Source organism: Athene noctua, chromosome 5, assembly GCF_965140245.1.
Source record: "Athene noctua chromosome 5, bAthNoc1.hap1.1, whole genome shotgun sequence".
Classification (NCBI taxonomy): domain Eukaryota; kingdom Metazoa; phylum Chordata; class Aves; order Strigiformes; family Strigidae; genus Athene; species Athene noctua.
In genome coordinates this window covers 17,151,368-17,175,513 of record NC_134041.1, presented here as the reverse complement: position 1 = coordinate 17,175,513, position 24,146 = coordinate 17,151,368, and the positions used below count along the sequence as shown (strand labels likewise).

General features: G+C 36.9%; 1 protein-coding gene across 2 annotated transcripts; it reads right to left on the bottom strand.

The window, feature by feature from the left end:
• Positions 1 to 5,311: 5,311 nt before the first annotated feature.
• On the bottom strand, positions 5,312 to 23,623 carry LOC141960659 (calcium-activated chloride channel regulator 1-like). 2 transcript variants are annotated; one of them, XM_074906514.1, is made up of 14 exons: positions 23,453 to 23,623; positions 21,523 to 21,663; positions 21,146 to 21,296; positions 20,398 to 20,515; positions 19,493 to 19,664; positions 17,567 to 17,791; positions 15,617 to 15,841; positions 14,315 to 14,492; positions 12,486 to 12,592; positions 11,224 to 11,448; positions 10,785 to 11,052; positions 9,436 to 9,600; positions 8,331 to 8,555; positions 5,312 to 6,952 (listed from the first exon to the last, which is right to left on the bottom strand). In XM_074906514.1, the coding sequence occupies exons 1-14, from the start codon at positions 23,609 to 23,611 to the stop codon at positions 6,525 to 6,527; spliced, it is 2,787 nt and encodes a 928-aa protein (XP_074762615.1). In that variant the 5' UTR covers positions 23,612 to 23,623; the 3' UTR covers positions 5,312 to 6,524. The 2 variants fall into 2 exon arrangements, with proteins under 2 accessions (XP_074762615.1, XP_074762616.1); XM_074906515.1 differs by lacking the exon at positions 15,617 to 15,841.
• Between the last annotated feature and the right edge of the window lie 523 nt (positions 23,624 to 24,146).

Below are 24,146 nucleotides of genomic sequence, written 5' to 3'. Positions count from 1 at the left end.
ACATCTCTGCCTATGATCAGAAGTAGAATTTATATAGAGAACTTCAATACTGTTACTTGGTAATAATTTAAGTGAGGGCTTTGAGGATTTCTGATTAAGTTGTCCCGAAGTAGGAGGCAGATAAGACCAACAGTTAGAACTGCTGTAGTTCTAGCCCTTTATCTCTCTCTAGATCATTACATTTGTGTGCCTAAATATTGATCATGTAGGTGTAAAGTTTTGCAGCAAAGTGATACATTCAAATACACTGTAAAATAGGGCAAGAAGCTTGAGATCTGTAGGTTGAATAACTAGATGCTGCAGCACAGTCACTGTTACTAACTGTACTAACTTTGCTTCTGTGTCAGGCTTATCTGTGAAGAAATTTTAAGTTTTTATTTCTTGTCATTAGACTTTTCTTGAAAAGCTTGATGAAAATCAAAAGGATTGAAGGAGTGCGGAATCTTGAGCATTCTTTAAGGTCACTTTATAGGTTTAGCACAGTTTAGTATGGTTCAGCATGGCTTGATAGATAATGTCAATTTTTATTTGTTGACCTTGCCATTAAGGTCCACCCATTGGGAGTGCTTACAGTATTCTTTCCTTGATGCTAACAAGTCTTGGACCATAACCTTACAGACTTACAAAAAAACCCCAAATCAACCAACCAACCAAAATTATATTAATATAGAGGTTTATAGTATAATTTAAAAAATAAAATACTTTTATATAAAGAATAATAGCTTGTAACTGAAATGCTTCTAAACTGACTCCCAGTACTGCTTTCTGACTTTATGGGAAAGTAGTATTTGAACCAAAGGCTTCAGAGTCAAAGATTTAAGAAAGACAACCCAAAAATGCATCCATAAGTCAGTTTATATCACTGTGAAAACACAGTAACATCAACAAACACATTTTGATAGCATATGTAATCCCAATAATGTAGTACCCATGTTGCAATTCATACATATTTAGTTCTATAATACACTGAGTTATAAGATCACATATTGTGTCATTCTGTGTATATACACTATACCCCTTCCCACTCGTGTTTAAGTAACTGCAGCATATATTTGCATAAAAACAACTGTTTTATGAATATTTACATATTTGTCATCTTTTAATACAGTAAACCAGGGGGAAATGAAGAGTTCTGGCAATGTATTACTAGTCACAACTCTGCATAACTCTAGCTAATATTTTGAAGAATAGCAGCAATCTTGGAACCAGATTTTCAAAATAGATGTGTTTGAAAATCTGAAGGTAAATTTGATTTAACATTTATTAATGTAGTAAAAAGACATATAAAAATAAGAGGAGCAGAATGTGTCATTTTAAATAAACATTATTAGATTTTACCTCTATTTAATAGTCAAAGCTTATTTTACTAAAACAGGTAAGGGCATTTTTTTGTGTGTGAGGCTATAGCTTCTGTGCCAACTTTAGGAACTGTGAGCTTAGCTTGAGAGTAACCAGGCAAAGATTATAAAATCAGAAGTGCCAGCTGCCTGGCCTGTGTACAATTAGGCTTTCATGAAAAATCTGGGGGCTGGATTTGACAGAACCAGAAAGCAGCTGTTTTCAACAGCACACTTCCGCTTGGAAACTACAGCTATCTGAGTGAGAATTAATGCTCCTTTTCATGTTAGTGCGCTCTTCCACTGATCCTTACAGCAGCTGTTGCTGTACTTCCCTAAACACTTAAACTGGAGTTGTACTAGGACTGCATGTAGCAACTGGCAAAACATTTGGTAGGCAAAAGTCCTGAAATTTCAGGGAACTGGACTATGTAAATCATGTGTTGGTTTTGTTATCTTTGTCCTTTCAGTAACATACTTCCTGGAGCCATAGTGGGTTGGTTTGATACCCAGGCAGAATAATTTAGTCCCACACCCCAGCTGTCTATCTTGGAAGAAGCTGTCTATCTTAATACTTGGAGGAAGATTATATGGAAAATTCTATAGGCTGTTACTGGCCCCTATGGAAATAAAAAATAAAGTTTTGGGGTTTCTTCCTTATACTCTGTGATGATAGTTTAATGACTGGAGGTATATTTGCAGCTCTACCACTTTCCTGCTGATGACCATGAGAAAGTCACTTCATCGCATGGTACTACAGTTTCTCCACAGGTGACATAGGAATAATGAAAATTCTCTTTTCTGTGGAACGCCATGAGGTCTGTGTAGGAAATTGTAAGCTGAAATTATTTTAAGAGTATTGGGAAGACCATATTGAGGGACAAAGCTTATACGGTTTTGACTTTAACTATTGCGTCTTCTCTATTTAGTCTGAACTGGCAGTTGTGTCAGCAACGGCGACCCCAGCCCACATAGCTTTTGAGCATACATACTGTTAGTGTAAACGTTTAGAACAGTCAGTCTTACCCTGTCATTTTGCACTTGCTTGTCAGGAAGCATGAAAGAGCAAATGTTGTCTGCCTTTTGCAGAGGTGTGCAAGGGAGTGCTGAATCCTGCATTACTTGAACTGAGTTCTTCAGAGCTTTTACTAAAGACAGAGCTCAGTAAACTGAAGCTCATAATCCATATAAATCTTCTTCATGCCTCTATAGTAAGAGCCAGCCTTAAGAGCTAAATTCAACCTTCAGCTATTCATATATGATTGTACATTTAAATATGCATTTATATGAAGGTCAGAGAGTCCCAGAGAGATGCTTTGATCTAAGCGGATTTTGGAACATTTGGGAAAAACGGAGGTGTTGTTGGAGCCCACTAGATGTCAGTGTCGCCACACGAGAGACTACTGCAGCTCTGCTCGCTAGCCAGGCCGGCTTGGGTTGCTTCAGAGTAACAAGGAGTTGGCTTGGAGCATGGAGACTGGCTATGTAAAGTCTGTCTCATTTTTACGTAGCTCTAGGAAATATCCTGGGAACAGTGATGCAACCCATTTATTCTGATTGTATGATGTAGTTCCTACCAATTTGTATGCAGCAGAAATACCTTATGGAATAAGAAACAAATAAAGGGAAATATTTCTGAATAAATAGACATTCAGTGAACTAAAAACTATTATAGGGAATGATAGCAGCAAGTAATGCTTTGATTTGTGACTCTCTTCTCCAAAGGAGTGTCTCTACTCTAAAATGCGACAGCTATTCTGCCCTTGATATGACTGAAATTATGACACTTGGGGAAAAGTAATATTAGATCTGAAAACGCATTCAATAGTAAGGTTCATTAAGAGGTGATCCATTCAAAGTACAGAAACCCACAGAAAATGGGAAACCTAGACAAAGAAAAAGCTGAACTTGTGGAAAGTATAGGAAAGGTAGAGAAATTCCATTAAAATATTAAAAAGTTGGTGCTGTTAAAATATAAAAGGTAAAGTAGAACAAAGGGCAAAATTTGATGTTTCAGATGTGAATGTAGAGGAGAAAACATAAGATGATTATTCAACATTTGCATAGATTTGTTGGTGTATGCAGGAAAACCACAGAATCATAGAACAGCTCTGGCTGGAAGGGACCTTGAAAGACCATCTGGTCCAAGCTTTTATGGAAAAGGGAGTCTAAATGAGATTACCTAGCACCCTGTCTAGTTCCATCCTGAAAACCTTCAGTGATGGAGACTACCACTGGGGAGGTTGTTCCAGTGATTGATTGTTCTTACTGAAAAAATCTCTTTCCTGTATCAAGATGAAACCTCTCCTACTGCAACTTGTACCCATTGACCCTTGTCTTCTCCATGTGACTCCTTGTGAAGAGAGAGCCTCTGTCCTCTTTGTAGTCACCCTTTAAGCATTGGAATACTGTGATGAGGTGTCCGCTGAGCCTTGTCCAGGAAGAAGAGACTTAACTCCTTCAGTCTTTCCTCATAGGTTCTCCAGCCCTTTGATCATCTTCATGTCCCTCCTTTCGGGCCTCTTCCAGTCTGTCAGCACCTTTTTTGAATTGTAGGGACCAGAACTGGACAGAGTAGGTGCAACCTGACAAGCACGGAGTAGAGTGGGATGACCACGTCTCTCTCTCTGCTAGCAATGCCCCTGCAGATGCAGTCCAGGATCTGATTTGCTTTTATTGCTGCAGCAGAAGTGCACTGCTGACTCGTGTTCAGCTTGTTGTCCACTGGTACCCCCAGGTCCCTTTCAGCAAGGCAGCTCCCCAGCCTCAGAGCCCAGCCTGTACCGGGCTCTTTCGTTATGTTGTTGCAGGTGCAGGACTTTTCACTTCTCTTTGTTAAACTTCATACTGTTCTTGTTAGCCCACTCTTCCAGCCTGTCGAGGTCTCTCTGTGAGATGGCTCTCCCTTCTCATATCCACCTCACCACCCAGTTTAGTGTCATCAGCAAACTTGATGAGGATGCGTATTATATTAATTACAAAAACTGTGTATTGGTTCTGAAGTGTAATTTCCACTATCAGAAATTACATTAATAGTATCAAGCTTGTAAATGAAAATACTCATGTTTGCTAGACATGGTATATTTACTGGGTAATACTAGACTGTCAATGATAATTTGACTGCTGAGTTTAACATTTTTTCATTGTTATTGTACATTTTTCCCTTTTTTTGGAAGGCAGAGATGTGGCCTCTACATACTTGGCCATGTAAGCAGTCTAAAGCATTCTGGTTTGAGCTAGTTGTTAATTTGTCAGTCAGCAATTGTGCTAGTTTGAAAACAAACTAGTGGGAGACACCAAGTCAGAATAACAATTTAATAGGGAAATAAAAAAAAAAAAAAAAGAAAAAAATTAAAAAAATTATATAGGCAGGTAACACTGGGTTAAACTAACAGAGTCAGGATACAACCTGACACCCTGTTAATCCGGGTGGTGGTAGCAGTCTGGTAGAATGGTGGCTGCAGTCTCCCTGAAGCGATGATCCTGTAGAAAGAAGGTCTACTCTTCCTCAGAAAAAGTCCAGTGGTGGCTGAGTAGCTCCTGTCCTCTGGAAATCCAGCGGAAAAGGGTGTCTCTGGTATTCAGAATCTCAGGTTATATCCAGGATGGAATGCTGGTTTTCTCCCTCTGGGTGGAGCATCTCACAATGGGATAATGAGTCATGCTGCATGGTATTGATGGGCCGTTAGCAGAAAGATAGTCTGGAGGGGGGGGGCGGGAAGCAAGGAAACACTGCCCCACCTGATTTCGGCAGCTCATGAGGATGGTAATAGAATACACTGCAACCCAGGACAGCAACCCGAGTCATACAGATCACCCTATATCCCTCAAACTCCTTCTCCATTAGCAGCTTTAAAATTACCTCTTGTTTTATAAAGGTTTATTGTAGCTCCAAATTTATAGCTTTGTTTAGTCTCCACCTAGGAAAATATTCCATGTGCTCTGTGTTATAAATTGACTTCACACAATTTATTGAAGTAGTATCCAATTAAAATTTATTAATTACAGGAAGCAAGGCATAAGCAAATTGCAGCGCTGGGCGGCCGGGGAGTGCAACTCCACCAACAGCACGCCCTTTCGCAGCTTCTCGCCTTCCTTATATGCTACAAAGTGTTATATATTAATGAGACTGCTCTACATATTCATGATCTATCCCCGCCTAGCCCCTCTTCGTATTGTAATGAGGTTTCTTCCCACTTGCGCCTGCGTAGTAAACTTCAATAGTTCTGGGCGGTGGTCGCAGAGCCCTGGGCGGTGGGCGCAGGGATGAAGTATCTCCTCTTCCTCGTTGAACTTTTCACCCCGAAGCTTTGCGCAGCCTCCGTAGTTCTTTGGCATGTCTCTACAGGCCTCTTCAACTGATAGGGTATTTCTGTGGCCTGTCTCTACAGGCTTCTTCAGCTGTTAAAGTTCCGATAAGGGAGTGCCCTCATGCCTCCTATACAATCTTGCTTTATCATGTTTTCTCAGCTTAGCGCTTGCGGTTAGTCTTACACACTGTAGCAATGTTAGCCTTTCATAGCTCATGTGGCAACATATGTTTCCATTATTTTTAACAAAATTTGGTGAACAAACAATTTACTATCTATCACACTCTGCAACTCATTCTGAAAGTATTTATATACTCAACTCTTCCATACACCTATGGATATACATACTTTAAATATTTTTTTGAAAACTAATCCATCTGGTGTTAAATATTTTAATATTTTTTATTAACCTGGAGGTATATATTTTTGTTCTTGGCTCAGTAAGCTTAACTGAAAACATGTGAATGATACACAGGAAGTCATTGCATTACTTGAAGATTTTTCTAATCTCTTTCCCACCATGCCTTGCTTGATGTTATGTGAAGAATAAAAATAAGAAAAGTATCATAGTCCTTTGCCTCCTTTATTTAAGAAAAACACCACACTACATTGGAAAAATCTTGCAACGGAAGAGTTAAATATACGGTACATGTGATACTTTCTGAGTATGTGCTTTCACCTTTATACATTTAATCAGTGTACATGTACTTGAATATAAGACACACTTTTGAAAATCTACATCTATAAGCCTATCAGAAAAGACAAATACATCTGTTTAAAATCTGTGCACTTATTCTTTGAATGTAAAAATACCTCTTTCCCTACTTTAAAACTTGTGTAGCAAAAATTACATTAAATTCCTTCTATTTATTTTATTTTACACATGCTTTTGCATTGTTTCAATATCCAGTCTTCTCTTTTGTTTTTGTAAAACACACAGAGTTAAACTTACAATAGTACAGACTACTACTACACACACAGCTACTATTGCTACTATTACTGGACTGTTAGCACCGTTATTGTTGCCATCATAATCTAAAGGCACAGAAGCTTTTGGAGGAATGAACCATGTGGCTTGTGCTATATTAGACACCTCTGAAATCAAGCTGGTATCATCAACAGCACGTATAGCAAAGTAGATTATGGTGTCATTTTCTATTATGAAATTTTCTCGTTTAATTTTAAGCAATTCTTCTCTACCAGCCTCCTTAGGTATGAGATTAGAGCAATTCACAGAAGTGGCACGATCAAAGTGATTTCTTAGGTCCAGAAGATTTTCACTGCTTTTTATTATGTAGTGATCAGCTAGGGAAAAAAGAACACACATTAACAACAAATTAATATAGATGTTTTAATATCCCTGCTTGTGGTCACAGCGTAGGACTTCAAGACCCATTTTGTGAAAAAATGTGCTGGTGATTCCTCTTTTACTACTGACTATTGCTCAGCATGGAGGGTTGGCAAGTTCGCTTTTAAACCTTACTTTACAGTGTCAAAGGTCAATTGTTGCTGAGTCTGGGAACTCCTTTTCAATTAAAAATGGAAATTGAATCCACCTTAAAAATATTGTTTCACCAACACTCTTACCTTTGTGCAGACCTGTGCAAAATGTAGCTGAATGAGAAACTGCTGTCAAAATACAAACATAAGATGAAATAGCAATTAAAATATATGTGTAGATAGCAGGGGTGGGCCTTGCTGATCTGTATTCTCTCTATCAGCATGAGGTTTTGATAGCAAAAACTGTGAAAGACACAAAATGATTCTCCCATTTGTAATCAAAGAACTGGTAGTTACATTGCTATGAATGCATTTGATTAATTCCCTGGGGTTCTGTTGTTTCTATTTAAAGTCTGTAGCTTTTCAAGACTTTCTCCCCTTCCCCTTCTCTTCCTCTTATACCCTCTCCTCTTTAGGTAGTAGAGATGTGCATGATATGCCCAGCTCCAAACCAGTGCAGGATCTGCTATCTTAAACTATAATGCAGTAACTAACTACTTTAGCTGCAAAAGTTTTTAGACACATAGTTGCTAAATAGCGATAAAAGAAGTTGAGAATTTTATTTTTAGTTCTTTTTTCCTTGTGTGGCTGGTTATTAAAAATTTTAGATAAATGTAAGGTTTTCATCTGAAACTGTAATCATCATAACTTGTAGCATTGTATATTTTAACATATACTCTCTGGTTTATGCGAGGAAATGTTTGTATGTTTCATCTGGAATTAAGTTTCATTTTTCTTGTACAACAACCTTAAAATGAGTATTCTGGATAGAACGTTACTGCATCTCTATAGTCCATTTACATCTTTGTAAATAGATTAAAGGTTTGTATTCTCCACGTTGGTTGGTTTGGTGGTTTGTTTTGTTTTGTTTTTTTTTATTATGCACAGACATGGACTAAGACTTGTTGCTAAAGTCTCTAGTGGTTATATATAAATGTATTTATTTGATTTGTGTATAATATTCCTTGGTTTCCTTGTTTTGTTTTGTTGTTGTTTGCTTTTTGTTTTGGTTTTGTTTGTTTGTTTGTTTGGGTTTTTTTTAACAGGACAACTAAAACAGGTATCATACAAAAGGTTGTCTTTCTGTTTGGTTATGTTTTCAGGTTGAGTGTTGGTCCTCAGGGTATATCCTTTCAGACAAAAATATCAACCCCATCTCACAAAAATGTAGTGTCTGACTCACCTTTTCCATTGTCAAAGTCACCTCCTGGAGCTGTCCAAGACAAGACTATCATTTTGTTTTCTAAACGAGCTTGAAGGTCTGTAACTTTACAGGGTGGATAAATAGAAGAATCTTCTCCCGTATTCACTACAAGAGAACTTGTTGAAATTCTGTTAAAACTTCCCAGGTTGACTTGGATTGCTTTATCAGAAAATTTGTGTCTTGGTGCATTCATATAAATTTTACCTGTGTAAAACATTTTTCAACTTTCAGCATGATATAACTCTGAATTGCATTTTCTTTTAATTCTTATTATCTCTTCTCATCCTTTAGGTTTTCTTTATTCAGATTTAGTGAAAAGTTAGTGAAGTAAAGACAGAAAACAAGGTCATCTCAGGATTCTCAGTATAAAATTTAGGAAACCCAAAAAGCAGACAAAGTCTAAAATGTGTAAAAAATGGAAATACTGCAAGCAGTAAAGCAGGTTGCAGATGCTGGTGAGCCATGGCTGCAATAAGGTAGTTCTATCCATCTCTTTACCCATATTGCAGGCCTTAAGAGACTTTCAGTTATATAGACCATACTTTGTGAGTTTTTTAGACAATTTTTATGCTTATTTTTCTAAATTTCACAGTGTGTAACTGTGAGGATATTAAATTGCAACAACTACTATTTTTTTCAGCATTAAGATGAAAAAGTACTAAAAAAATCAAGAACTCTTAAAAGCTAAGTTTTCTAGCAGCATTAGCTTGTATACTGATGTTGCATGATGAATTTAATTACCCCAAATCCCCATTTTAAAGTCTCAAGAATAATTATAGATTTAAAATTCCTCTTGTAAGATGCTGAAATATCAAATCTGAGCAATATTTATCATTCTCATGGCTGTAAAAAAAAATAATTTTTAGATTAAAGACAAGATTTTATGCTGTTCTCATATACAGAAAACAGTAGTTGGAGCTGGTTTGTTTTGTTTGGGCTTTTTTGTGGTGAAAATAGTAGATAGAACATCTTTTAAGATCGAATGCAATTTTTGTGAATCTAAATGATCCTATTTGCTAAAACCTTTACACCCCCGTATATACAAATCATGCAAAGAATTGTCTGTTTCATAAACGCTCTTTACCATTTTCTCTGTAGCCTGGTATACAGAAGGCTTGATTTTGCTTGAGGCTAAGTCTGGCAGTTGTATTTCTCCCATGGGCATTCACTTTTAGACTGTATCTTCCAGTGCCTTGTAAAGAAGTAAAGTACCTTGAGTAGATGCCATCATTCTTCATCGTGTCAGCACCTTGGTATAGAATTATTGAGAATTAATATCTTAAACAAGATACTTGCTGGTAAACAAGATTATTTTTTCTTACTCATACATAAAACCTGAGCATTACTATGCAGAAACCTGACAGTGTTTTAGTAATGTGGACATCTTTAAAAATAGGAGTGGTCCCACTATGACAACCTGCATTGCATATGTATTTTGTTAAAAAGAACCATTCTGCATTAACACCTTTAAATAGGTAAATCTCTTGTTACTATATGAAACCACCAAGTTAATACTTATTAGCCATCTACTATATAAAGCACCTTTTAATTATAAAAATGCTATAATTTAACCTTTGGCCAGGAATTCATCAAGCAGGATTCCTTCTCTTTAAGTGAACTTGTGCAGTTGTACTTGTCTGGCTGCAGTAGATAGATGATCTGCTGGTGGCATCCAAACTAACTATTTTAAAGCCTGGCAGCAGTGTAAAAATAACCTTGCAGGTTCAGCAAGTACATGTTTGAGAAACACAGGATAACACATTGAAATCTTCTTATAAGTACAGCAATGTGAAAGTCAGGACAGAATGAGGAGGCACTGCTGGATACCACTGAATTTATAAAGCTACAGGTCTACAGCAGTGGTGAAAGAAAAGGAAGAGGAGTATGAAAAGAGATCAGGGATGCTGAATGCCAGGAATGTCTTGCTATTGCTCTAAGAAAGAGTATTCTTGAAAAGAACAATAATGAACTTATTTAACATACAAAAGAGATAAAGCTAATATTTGGTGAGCTAATGTTAAGACTGTAGTCCAGCTTCCTAGAATATGAGATGGACTAACAAAACAGCTTGTTTTCTTTTTACCTTGCCTTTTGAGGGCCAATGATTACATGCAGTACACTTTCAGAAAGAGGTATGAGCAATGTACCCACTACCATGAACACTTCTGCTTTCACCCTCAATAACAGCACAGGAAAGAAAGCAGAACAATTTTTTCAGGTAAAGGCCCATGTCTTTGTTTTCCTCACTGAGAAAAAGCTCTGTAGCTTACTTCTGTCCTAAAGCAGTAGGATCCTCTGTCTCCCTTTTTATTTTTTTCTTGATACAGGTATAGCCATGATTCAGTCCTTTGTGATAAACCTGAGGGGAGCATGCAAACTTGGATTCCAAAATGCATAAATGCAAAGGTTTTTACTATGTGTATGGAACCTTACCTGCACCATTATCAAGAAGTTCAAGGGTTACTGCTGCAGCACCATCCTTCTCTATGGTGGCTATCACAGTTGCACCAAGAACAGGCACAAACCCTTGGCTAACCTCTGCATAAACAACAACTGGATTAAATGCTCTATTTGCCCTGTTCATGTGAGCTGTGATGCTCACAGGAGGAATGTCAGAATGTGCTGGTCGAGAGGCAGCTGTTACTGATATAACTTGAGTTGCTGTATGAATATTTTTAATACAAAACTGCCAATCACCCACCTGCAAATAAAATACAAAAATTTTAAAAACTAGTGAAAAATCTTCATGTTCTAACAGAACCATTGTTTCCCTTATATAATAAAAAAAAAAAAAAAGTAAAGAAAAGCGGTATGCTAGTCTATAGGGAACATTAATTCAGAAAATGTAAAAAAAAAAAAGTTCTGTCTTTACCTCTGCAGTGCCACTTATACTGAGTCTAGCTGTGTTTGGGTTTGAATCATCGATTGTAAAGTCTGAGCTTCCATATTCTTTTCCTTTGGGGTCCCTCAGAAAAAAAAATGGCTGAGATATACTCCACGCAATGCTGAAGAAAGTGTCATTTCCTACAGTTTTGTCAACGGGCACAGTAGTATTCATCCATTCAGAATGCTGAACAACTAGCTCTTTGCTTTCAAGCTGTTGTTAGAGGAATAAAATTTCTTATTACTATTTAGTAAAGAAACATTTAACATATTTTCAGAATGATTCCTCACCCATTGTACAATATTGTATCTATTCGTTGCTGATTTAAAATGGATTAGTTTTGGAGGAGAGAAATTAAAAGCATTTATACCTTTTGGAAACTAGCATTAAAAAAGATCCCTGCTTATTTATAACTCAGAGTTACATGGAGAAGATGGCAGGCTTTCTAGTTCTTCTGTCTCTACCTACAGGAAAATTAAGAGCTATTTGGCACAACTACTAAATGAAGAAAACTAATAAAATCCCAGATTCACTTTAGAAAATAAATGGCTGTTTACCTAGTAACATTGATTTTAAGTGTAAAATTATGGTAGACAATAAACTACAGTAAGTGTAAGTCCTTCGTTTCTATATCTAAACTATTTATCTACCTATCCAAAGCATTGTGTCAACAAACTGTATTTCCACTGCAGTTTGCTCATCATTATCTGCTGTTTATAATCTAGACATCTTTGTGAGTGGTATATTTTGGATAAAACATAGGACTGGATCTGTGTTAAAATATTAACGAAGTGAGGAATGAGTTGTTAAATTCTAATTAAGAATTGGCCTAGATTAAAAGTCTAAAAGTTTATACGTAAAAATGCTACATATGGCTTAGAAGAAAAGCTGTATTTTGAATTGTATCTTTGTTACAATCAAGTTACACTGTTAAAACGCTTTAAAAGATAATGTTTTGTGTAAAAGTAAACTAAACATCCTGGGGGATTTCTGCTTGCTTTTTTTTCTCTCAAAGTCTCTTGGACTTTGACAATTATGAGAAATAATCTTCTTGATTTTTTGAAATCATGAATTATATAAATTGTGAATTATATATGTTTCATTGCCGTGAAATGTCAAATATCACTAAAAAATGTACTTGCTCCTATTTCCAAATTGAGCCACTGACAATTATGATATTAATGTCTAAATTCATTCAATTACTGATAAACTAAAAGCATAGAAGGAAAAAGAAGTGTTGAAATTCAGACCTGAATGGATTGTTCAGAAATATCTCCACTTCCTGATGTAATTGCACTGAATGCCTCAATTAATTTACTGGGGACAACTCCATCTACACTATAAAGCCTTAAACCTCCTGAAAGACAAGAGCAGAAGAATTAGAAACACTATTTTTTACTCTAAAGTTGCTAAGTTTTATATGACTTCTGGTACTGAAAGTTCTAATGAGGCAGCCAATATGTTACAAAATCAAAAAAGAAATGCATCTTTTTATTAATGTGTTAATGCATATGTCATAGTAAATTCTGGCTTGTGTGATCAACTCATTTTATCTGTCATTGGCAAAGTTTGTAAAAAAACCACTCCCTGGGGCATATCATCAAGTACAGCATTTATAGACTTCTCCTAGTACTTTTGGAGTCACATACTATCCCTTCAGTGAAATTCTGCTCTGAAAATACCTCTGTGGAAAAGACACAGTGGCCTTCCATGGTTTTTGACTCTTAACATCCAGATCATCTTTATTCCCAAATGTGAAGTTTAGATCTCTTTTCATGTATACTGCGTTCAAGCAGCTCCAGTCCGTTGGAGGTTCTCATAATCAGTGCAGGTCTGTTAACGAATGCATTGTGAATATGGCTTCATAGTGCTCTACTGAAGCATCTGCAGTTCGTGCATTTGTTGCAAGTCTCTTTCAAAGTAGGATCACACATGCCAGACATAAACTGAGCCATCACTGTGCTCCTGGGGAGCCTACTCCAGCATGCAGGGGCTGCCCACAGCCCCTCCCTACCACCTACCACCGCTCATCCCCGTCCCTCACACACAGGCTGACAGAAGATATGCAGGTTGCATCAGTTGTATGGCTCTGTCTCATGAGAGAACACGTGGAGTCATAAGAGCTGGAGGAGGTGTTAGCTCAGGGGTCTAGTCAGTATCTTCGGAAAACTGATTTTTGTTTCTAAGCAGGAAGGCCTGCTGGTTGAATACTGAAGGACCATCTGGGTTCTTTCTAACTCACAAATCATTCTTAGTAAATATGCTGCAAGTGGAGCTTAAACAACAAATTCTGTCTTAGCATAGAGGCCAGAATAGAATTGAGCTCTGGACTCTCCTATAGTCATGTTGATCTAATGATGATGAAGAGTATGTAAGGGTTTTCCAAATTATTTAAATTGTGAAAAGAAGTGGATTGTAGTTTGAAAATGTACAGCATGTGCATCCCTCTAATAAGAATATTTATTCACTATATTTGTTTGGAGTCAGCTTACTTTCTAGATCTACACAAGGAGTTTTCATTGTTCCGTGGCATTAGCAGGTGCTGTAGCATGAAGCAACACCCCTATGGATAGTTTTAAAATGCTTGTTTTCAATCTAATTATATAGCTCCAGCTCAGCAGACAGCTATGCTTGCTAATGACAACGGTATTCACTGTGTTTACAATTTCCTAGCCAGTGCACTTCAGCTGCAACAGTTGGAAAAAAATTATTATTCTTTATGTAATGAAAAATGGTTATAAGTAAAAGCATACAGAAAGTTTTCATCATTGCATGCAATGCCAGAAATTAAATTCTAGTCATTTCTTTTTATGTTATATAGCAATAACATAATTAAATCTCCTTAATTAAAGGGTATTGTCATGTTACTGCATTTTTAAAATCAAGACAGCTTTTAAAGCAAATCTATGGATCTAAAGAGTTCTGCTTGTTTGCATTAAAAAAAGCCTGTCATGAAACCCAAATTTATTTAAAATTAAATTTGTTTTAAATTTCTTACATTTCTTTTTTCCAGACCAATGAATTGCTACGCTTTTATATTTTCATACTTGAATATGCATGCCAGAGAAAGAGTATTTACCTGTTAGTTTTGAAAATTCTTCTAATTCTTTTGCTGCCAATGGCCCCAGTGCAATGGTGTGAATTTTTGCCCCACTTTGTTTCACCAAATCAAGGCAAGCTGCTATACCTGGATCCTCTCCATCTGTCAGTAACACAATTTCTGAACCATTTGTAGTATCCATTTTATCTGCAATTAACTGCATCAAGAAAAGAATTAATGACATAAGCAGAAGAATCATTTTTAAATACTAGCTTATCCCAGAGAACAGTCAATGTATGCATTTAGAGCTGTTAACTTCAAATATAGACAAACTGATAATCAGAGTTTGAATTTTTATTTAACACTAGAACTATTACAATATTAATTATTGCAATTGATATTGCAAGATCTAACTGCTTAGATTTAATAAATGTTCCATTATAAATAATGAATATATAATTATGTTTTCCTAGGGAGGGAACCTGTCCCAAGTTGAAGATGTCAGAAACATTCTGGCTGTATATGTTTTGCTCGTTCAGGGACTGGATGTTTAAGGGGATCATATTAAAAACTTATGCCCACTGTCTGGAACTACTCTTTATTCTTCAATCAAAATTTCAGGAGTAGAGGACAGACTTCTGTCTAAGGATGTACTCTGAAGTAACTGAAGGTGGGGCAGAAAGGGGTAGGGGGCAACCAAGAGGGAGGCCTCTGTCCTGACTGTTCCATCTCTGGCTGCCAGTCTTCCTCCTGATGTCCCTCTGTCCTGAGCCTCCTCTCTGCCTTGGAGGTCTCAGCTACCTCAGTGGTCTCATGCTTCTCTGTACAATTTCTCTCTTCCTTCCCTTCTCCTACACATTGCTCCTGATTTTCAGTTTTGCATCTGAATTAGGTGACATCTTCTGGCACTTCATACTGCCATCCAAGGAAGTAAAAGAGACAAATAAATAATAATATATATCCATCACTGTTTCCCAAGCTCGAGATTTGTATGTGGTTTCACAGTATTAGGGGCTTGATTCATGACTAGTGAACAGTGAGAATTATTCCAAAATTTAGATCATTCTTGTAGTTAGTTTTGGATTTTGATCTTATTTTTCAATATCCTTTTTGAAGCATGGACATCACATCTGGCCTGTTTCCTGGTAATACTCTTTCTAATCCCATATAATGGTAATGTCAAATAGTTTCTACACCAAATTTTCCCCAGATAGATTCAAGAATCATATTATCTTTCTTAACTACCATTGCATAGGAAGTCCATGTTCTAGTATATTTCTCACTTCTTCCTCATTTTCCATTTATTCCAGGAGGTATTTCCACATTATATTGACACTTTACCTTAAGTCCTTTATGTATGCCTGCACAGATATTAGTTTGTCCATTAGCAATTGTAGGCAAACATTGAACAAGTTTTTGGCGTGCTGCCTCACTGGTTATTCGTTGCAAAGGAGCTTTTTCAGATGCATCAGAGTCAAATGTGACAATTCCAACCCAGGAACCAATTTCAATAATATGGAGCAGAAATACTCCTGCAGCGCTACGGAGGTGTCTGATGCGGTTGTACTGTATGTAAAAAAAAAACACCCAACAACATGCTTAGAATGCAATCTCTTCTGAAAAGCTATGACTATGAACAAAATGTAGGAATTTTTTGTAATTAAAAATTAAAACCAATCTGTTTGCTATAAGGTAATTCATATGTATGCTCAGTTCTAGAAGAGAGGAGATGTAAACCATGTTCTGGTAAAAGTGCAGCAAACTGCAGCTTCCAGGAAAGATGTCATCAAGCAAAGTCCATCTTCTGATGTGATGACTTCATTCCGATCAAGATTTTTGTCACTTTTTTTCTTGATAGCATGATGGGATGCAAAAGGACAACACCTACAATGCCTGAGGAGTAGATTAGTCTAGAGACTAAGTATTTTGAAAATATAAATACTATTAAAGTAGAAGTATGGCTATTTTAAATGCTAATATTCGAAGGGATTACTGAAAAAAAAGTTATGTTTGAAAACATCTCTGGAGATAGCTATGCTTGCAATATTTATTTCATAATTATCTTCATTTTGGTTTTTAGTATTACGTGATTATCTACTAATTGATTTTTAAAAATGTACTATGATTGGTAGACATCTGTCTTATAAAAATAATATAATTTGTTACAATTGCAGATCTTTGCTGAAAATCAGTCTCAAGAACAGCTCTGGACTAGAATGGCATGTCTAGAAATAGGTCTGTTGATGGAGCACTATGGGAGAATCCCATTATTATATGTATGCCATAACTAAAGAGTTAGAGCATATACTGCTTTATGCTTCTTCATGTATATTTTGGTTTAAGGTATGACTATTTCTCAACATGTTTGAGCTTTTTGAATTGCCTTCTTTAGATGAATAGTCTTATCTTTAGACTTGAATTCCTGTGAGAAATGAAACACTGAAATTGTGGTATTTTCGGTAAGAGAGTAATGGTCATTGGCTCACTGCTGAACTGTGGAAGAGGTAAGTTACAAATAAGAAAATGCAGTATGTCATCAAAAGAATATATAGGCTGATTTTTAAAAGCTGTTAGAGCATGTATAGAGTTTTGAAGTCTATTAATAAATAATGACATAGCTGCCTTACCTACCCAGATAATTTTGTCATCTTTCTACAGATGACATTCTTCCTACATTGCTTACAGCTTTATAAAAGTATTAGGATATTTATGCAAATAAGCACATATTCAGGAACATTTACTAAACCTTACATCCATAAACAAGCTTAGTATCTCATGCCACAAGACACTATGAAAGAATAAACTTATGCAAAGTTTTATAGGGAAAAAAAGAAAAGGAAAAACAACCCCAACCATGTTAAAATGACATAACATTATGCCAGTTCACATTCTTGATTGTAGAGCAATCAAGAGCAATACTGTAATAAGGAAAGAACGTCTAATTTGTTGACATATTGTGACCTACATATTTACTTTAAATTTTAGAATGATTCATAACAAAAATAAAATATGAAACTCCATCTATGATACATTTTCTGCTTGGAAGAAATACAATGGCATTGCTGTTTTAGGTGTGGAACAAAGGATGTATATAAAATTGAGATTTTACCGTTAAAAAAAAAAAAAGACCAAGTCTGGCCTACAACTCAGTGTAGTTTCTCTTTTTTTTTTTTCCCCTAATTATCCTCTGTTAATTACAGAACTGACTGATTTTATATATATATATATATATAACTTTTTCTGCTTCTTACAATTGCTGCTAATAATTGCCTATAAAATGCTTATTCTTACCATTGACATGCTTCCAGAAACATCCAGTACTAAAGCAACTGCCCTGTCTTGGGTCTGCAGTAGCCTGAAGGTAGTCTCTGAGGGGGGTGCAGAAGTATTTACAACAGCCGAGTTGCAGAAGTCATCAGATTCCATAATTACTTCCCATGTGCTTTTGTGGTTGCATATCTTATTCTGCATATTTGGAGCCTCACTATTGTGAGTGGTTTTGTCACAAAAGTCAACCTAAAAAGTCAGATTGAAGCTGATAGTAATTCTGAACCCAACAGTATAAGCATAAGAAAATATCTCAGGAAATATGAAGTTTGTGGTGGGGGCAGGACAAATGGAAGTGTTCATCTCCAGCGAACATACTCTGTCCTATGGTGCCTGGCCAGCCAGGATCTTAGACAAGGCAAACAAAGAAAGTGCTCCCGAAGAACTAATCTCCGATTTTACATAAGCAAACACATGCAGAAACAAAGATTTCAGTTTGTGAGTTCTGAGATGCTTGGAGTGACTGATTCATGGAGTTCCTGTTAGATTTAAGCCTGCTAACAAAGATACAGTAGCTGGACAGCATGGAGGTCAGCACAAATAAGCAGCCTGAATATTTAACCAGCTTCTTGGGTTAGGCTGATAGTCTTGAACAAATTCCTGTAAGTTTGCTTGAGTAGAATAAGGAAACATGCAAAAGGTACAAAGTCAAGACTTTCAGAGAAGCAGGAAGCAATCTTACTGATGTCTCAGGATGTCCACAGCATACTGCTGAGGGAAGACCCTGAGCCATTGTTATGGTTTAACCACACTTATGGTTAAGCACCACACTTTCTCCCTCTCCCCAGTAGGATGGGGAAAGAGGAAAGGAGGAATAAAAGAAAAAAACCAACCCTTTAGAGTCAAGATAAAACAAAACAAAAAAAAAGTTTAATAAGTGAAGGATAAGTGAAAGAAGAAACAAAAAACCTGAATGATTCAAAAGCAATCACTCACCACTTCCTGCGGGTAGACCAATGCCCAGCCAGTTCCCGAGCATAAGGCTAACCCTCCCAAACTCCTCTTTTCCCTTTTATTGCTGAGCATGATGTTATATGGTATAGGATATCTCTTTAGGTTAGTTCCAGTCATCTGCCTGGTTGCGTCCCGTACCAGCCTACTGCGCATCCCCAGCCTATTCATTACGAGGGGCAGAGTGAGAAAGAAAGGTCTTGATGCTGTTCAGCTAAGGCTAGAATATTAGTATGTTATTGGTCAAAACTCTGAAACATATCACTATATGATCCATTATGAAGAAAATTGACCATATCCTAGCCAGGCCCAGTACACCCACAAAGTTCTTGGAAAGAGCTTGCCCAAAGAAATAAGGTCAATAGCCAGGGGAAGTGTGATCCTGTACCACAGAAATCTAACCTGCAAGGAGACTGTCCGTTCTGCTAACTGCTGTCCCAGCACCCTTTCCCAGACACTGGACCAGTACAGAGCTGGCCTGAGGAGACCTGCCTGCTTGTCCTGGATGCTTTCAAGAGAGGTGGGCTGCTGCTTCTGTGTTAAGGATAGGTAAACCAGATTGCTTTCCAAGGGTGTGTAATAGAGCTAACCAGGTAACACTGTTCAGGTGCCAGTTTACATAAGGAGTGACCAAAAAGTACAGTTATGAACAAGGCATTTGGCAAGAATGCTTCACTTTTATGCCTGTTGACCTGATTCTCCAAACATGGAGCAAGAAGGATGCCGACACTGCAGTACATCTCACCCTTATTTACAGGAAAGAGCTGTCAGATAATTTCTAGTAGTTTCTTTATCTTCCCTTTTGAATAGATGTTAATAGAACTGATAGCATCATCTGTATTCTTTGAGACAGAAATTAATTAAACACCTGACAGATCATTGTCCCCAGCAGAAATAACTGACTAGACTCTCAGTCCAGACAGGTATAGTAATACTTACAGAAGGTATGTATTGCGAATACATAACAGACCATGAGATATTTTGTTGTATATCTGGAATAAATATACATCCTTTTTCATATAGCTGACCATCATATCTACATCTTCTTGGCTCACACTTGTCTCTGTTGCAGTCTTGGAAAATAGGTGTACCGGTCACACCAGCTGGACAGCTAAGGAAATAGAAGATAGTCAGGGCTGGTTAAGAACCCATATGTAGTCTGTAACTGGTTATTTATTTGAATTGCTGCCCAAATTCAAATTGCTGATGGCACAGCACTGTACTAGACACTGCACAAGTACATAGGTAGACTGTCTCTGTGCTTGGCAGGGTCCTCAAACTAATCTAGAAATAGTAAAAAGCATAAAACACTTCTGGTCTTTTGTGATCTTCTTTGTGATAATTATAGGCTATGCAGGAAAGATATCCTGCTAGTAGTTGTAATACAGAACACTGTATTGGTATGCCTGAGCTAGGAAAAAAAGGCAAGCCTGAACTAATTCTCTACATTCATTCAGTTATTGTTCCTCTTTGTAGAAACTGTTTAAAATCATGGTGGTTTCAGTGGGCAATTTCAGCATTGCTGATAACTGCTCTTTAATAAAATTATGTTAAGTGTATACAAAACAAATGGTGGCTGAAGTCTGCAGTTGCGCACAGAGCAAAAGATTATCCAGCCTCATCTCCTGAACCTCTTACTGCACTGAAGGCAGCTGTGGTTTTCTGGTCTGCAGAGCAAGCAATAGATGTTGCTGACTAAGCATCTTGTGATCGTATGAAAAGGTTGTGGACACTCTACAAAGTAAAAACTCAGCACAGGTGATGAGAATATTGAAAACGTTATTGAAATGTTTAAACCTGTGTGATGTAAGAGCAGAAATATGGAAAAAAAAAAAAATTAATACCTTGTTGCTTCAACACTTGCTTCTCCAGAATTTCTAGACACATAAAAAGGCATGTCACTACTATATTCATCGAAAACCCCCCACCGATAGTGAGCCCATTCATGGACAAAAACTCTACCTGTTGAAAAAGAATAGCACATGCACATTCTAAATACAACTGTTTAAAAGCTACTCTGTGATTTACATAGAAATTTTAACAATTTAATTCTTATCCAAGGTGAAATATTTAAGCACTTGGGATAATAATTTTTCCTTGAGGTAAAACTAAGGCGGCATCAGTTTAGCAACCATGACTAGAAGTTTTATTCATATTTGACTCTCAGAAATGCAGAAACTGTTCTAGAGGATTTCTTCCAAGTTGGCAAAAATGTAAGGAAATTTAGGTTTTGTGAGGTTTCTGTCCCACAGAGCAGCAACCCTCACATTTTTGACACCAGTGTAGTGCAAAATCAGATACACAAAAACTGGATAGTTTATTTGGTAAGTGGTCATAAAAGGAAAGCTATCACTAATGGCAGTAGTTAAGTGCAGAAGAATAGCTATTTAAGGTTTTCAAAGGGATAAATTACTTCTGGATCCAGTGTTTGAATATTTAACTTCAGACATTTCACAGGTATTTGCTACTTCTGAAAAATATGTCTCAAAGTTTTTTTTTCATTTTAGGAAGCAAATAAGTACCCAAAATCATTAATCTTAGGCATTTCATATGAACAACAAAAGAGGCAATTAAATTAAATAGTAGTATTACCTTTTTCTCCATAAACTTCAGTCAAGTTGTCATTTAAAATGAAGTTAGGTGTGAAATGGATATACTGTCCTTTCTCCCTACATCCTCCATACTGTAAGGTGTAAGGATCATCTGCATGTTTAATATAAGAGTCTGCTATGATGACATCTGCCTGAAAAAGTAAGAACAAAGTTATATATGACATGGGTGTAGAGAAGAGTTAGGCTATTCATGTTGAATAAATTCAGTCCTGCGATTTTTTTTATCCTATGAACATTCCCCATACTTTTGAGCAAGAACTTCCAGGATTAGTCCTAGATTTTGATGTGATTCATAATGTAGCCTTACCAGTCTAGCTTCTCCTTGTTGTTCTAATCATAGAGTTCTCTAAATCATACCTTATCATATGATTCTGTTTTTAATCTTAAATAGTTGGTCTTTTTCTTCCACGTTTTAGGAATTACAATTTTTACAGACTTGAAGAAAAATCGATGTTTTGTCATTTCAAACAAGTAATTAGAAGCATTTTTAATCATGTCCTAGGGAATGAAAGAAAACAGAGTATTAATACAATGTTAATATTTAACATGTGTCTGTATGTGCAATGAATAATTTAGCCTTATCAAGAAACAGCAGTACAACTAAGTAGAACTAAGTACATAACACAAACTAAGAAAGTATTACAATATTTGCTAAGAAAAGAATAAACAAAGAAGCCAAAGGACTAAACTGTAATCCTTGAAATCTCTCACCAGTTCTATAATTCTGCTCTTAATCAAAGATTGTGATAAAATTCACACTCTAGCCTTCATATGAGATGAAACCTACTAAATACAAGGATTTTACCCTTGAATTAATACTGGCCTGACAGTAAGTGTTGGCAAGATTCAGCATTGCACCTGCTTTTCATTTATCTGACTAATGTCATAATTTTTCTGTCAAATTCTCTATTTTGCATATCTTCTTTGTATTATGGCTACTATATGCTACCATTACTTTACTTTCCTCTTGCTCTTTTACCACTTCTCTTGGAATAGAGGCATCAGAAAAAGCATTCCCTTTATTTTTCTCTCCACTAACAAGTGTTTAGTGGATAAAAAAACAAATGAGAAGGAGAGACTAAAATCTGTCCCATAGGCTTTTCATAAACTAAGAAGCAAGCTGTGACAGAGACGTGAGTCAAATATCCACATTACATGTACAGAAAATTCGGTTAAAGGAGATTTCTTGAAGAGATTTGTTTTGCCAGGACTGAGAGTGATAGTGAGTGCTAATCCAGGAGAATTTGAGCAATAACAGGATGTGCCACTTCAGCTGTCCCCATGTGACCCCTTGCCTGCTCTGCAGGTAGAACAAAGTATTTTTAACTAGTTCAAAGGAACTGAAGAAACAATGTAAGAGCAAGATCTCATAAGGTCAGCTATGATGTGAATATGTGGTAGGTATCTCACAGTAACAGTAACCATCACTCTTATACTTCTACCCTAAAAAACACTCCGTGGTTTGTCCCTTAATGAAAATGAATTGATCTAAACTCTACTTATTGATTGCTAAAAAAGGGGACAGTCAGTGACTGATTGTAAAAAGTAAACTACCAGATCCACTTTTACTTCATGTAAACTTCTTCTCACAAGATAAAAGAAATCTGGAAATGTTAAAAATGTTATGGTATCCTTTGTACTTGATATTGGAGATGACATGGGACTGAGATATACCTACATCAGGGTCTAGAAGGCATTAGACATACTGAAGAACCTGGGTATTTGTCATAAATGTCCTGTTCAGCAGCTTTTCTCTAAAATGATTTGACTGTAGAAAACAATTTCTTTGCTTTGAAACCTGGCCAACATCCTATTCTGAGGGAATTTATCCACTGAGGCATCTATGGGGACTGAAATAAAAATTAAGCCCAGAAATGCCACTAAACTTAACCTTTTATTTTCCATTTAGAATTTTTAAAGGACCATTATGAGACATACTAGCTAATGACAGAGTAGTATAATCAATGGCTATTAAACAAGCATTCATAGGACATTCTTTCAGGTAAATATAATTTGGAAAGCTACTTAAAGGAATTTCAGTCTACCTCCCATTAGAGATATTACAGCATTGTCTGAGGGAATTAGTGCTCTCAGTAGCAACAGCAGATGGCAAGGCAAATTAGAAATTACCGGTTTAGTAACTATGGGATTAATCCATGATTAATTCAAAAAAGCAAGAAAAAAACCTATTGACATGAATAGGAGCTGGACCTAATTCATGCTACTTTCCAAGCAGAAAAGTCAAGCCAAAACTCCTGAGAATGCATGTAAATGCAAATATTCTTACCATTGTCTTCAGGATGATGTTGGCATCTTCTGGCACCTGGGGATTAATTGCAACAACTAAATCCTCATAGCCATTCTTATTTAGCCATACCATAGAACCTTTCGCCACATGCAGGAGCTGAAAAGACAGCAAAAATATCGAACTCCTAATCAACCTCATTACTTGTTCCTGTCTGTGATGTTCTTGATTAGAAAAGCAATGGCTTATCAGTCTCATTTATATGACTGCCTTTAGGGTGTCAGACTTTGTTACAGTAACCCAGCATAGTTCACCTCCCCCATCCGAGTACGTCGAGTCCCAAGCACGTCTTATTGTCACAGTAACCTGGAGTCACTCGCTTCCCCCACACTGCCCAGCCGCCAACAGGAGCCAGCTGCAGATCTCCGCATCGGGACAAGACCTGCATTACATCAGCAAGCTCTCTAATGAGCCAAACAGGACATTGCTTATGTATGTATGTTAACTGGGGCAAGTTTTATTATCCACCTCTTCGCTGATTTTCCTTGAGCTTCACTCCCAAGCAGGGCTCCGCTGTGTTGGGTCCCCGTTTTGATTGGTGTCAGTGTCCTGGGGCTCTCACCATGGTAATGCTAAGCTTTCCACGAAGCCAGAATTTTCACTCGCTGAGTGTTGTGCCTCATCCCAGAGGGTTTCACACCTCGTCGTTCCTAACAAGGCTTTTGTGTCAAAAAGA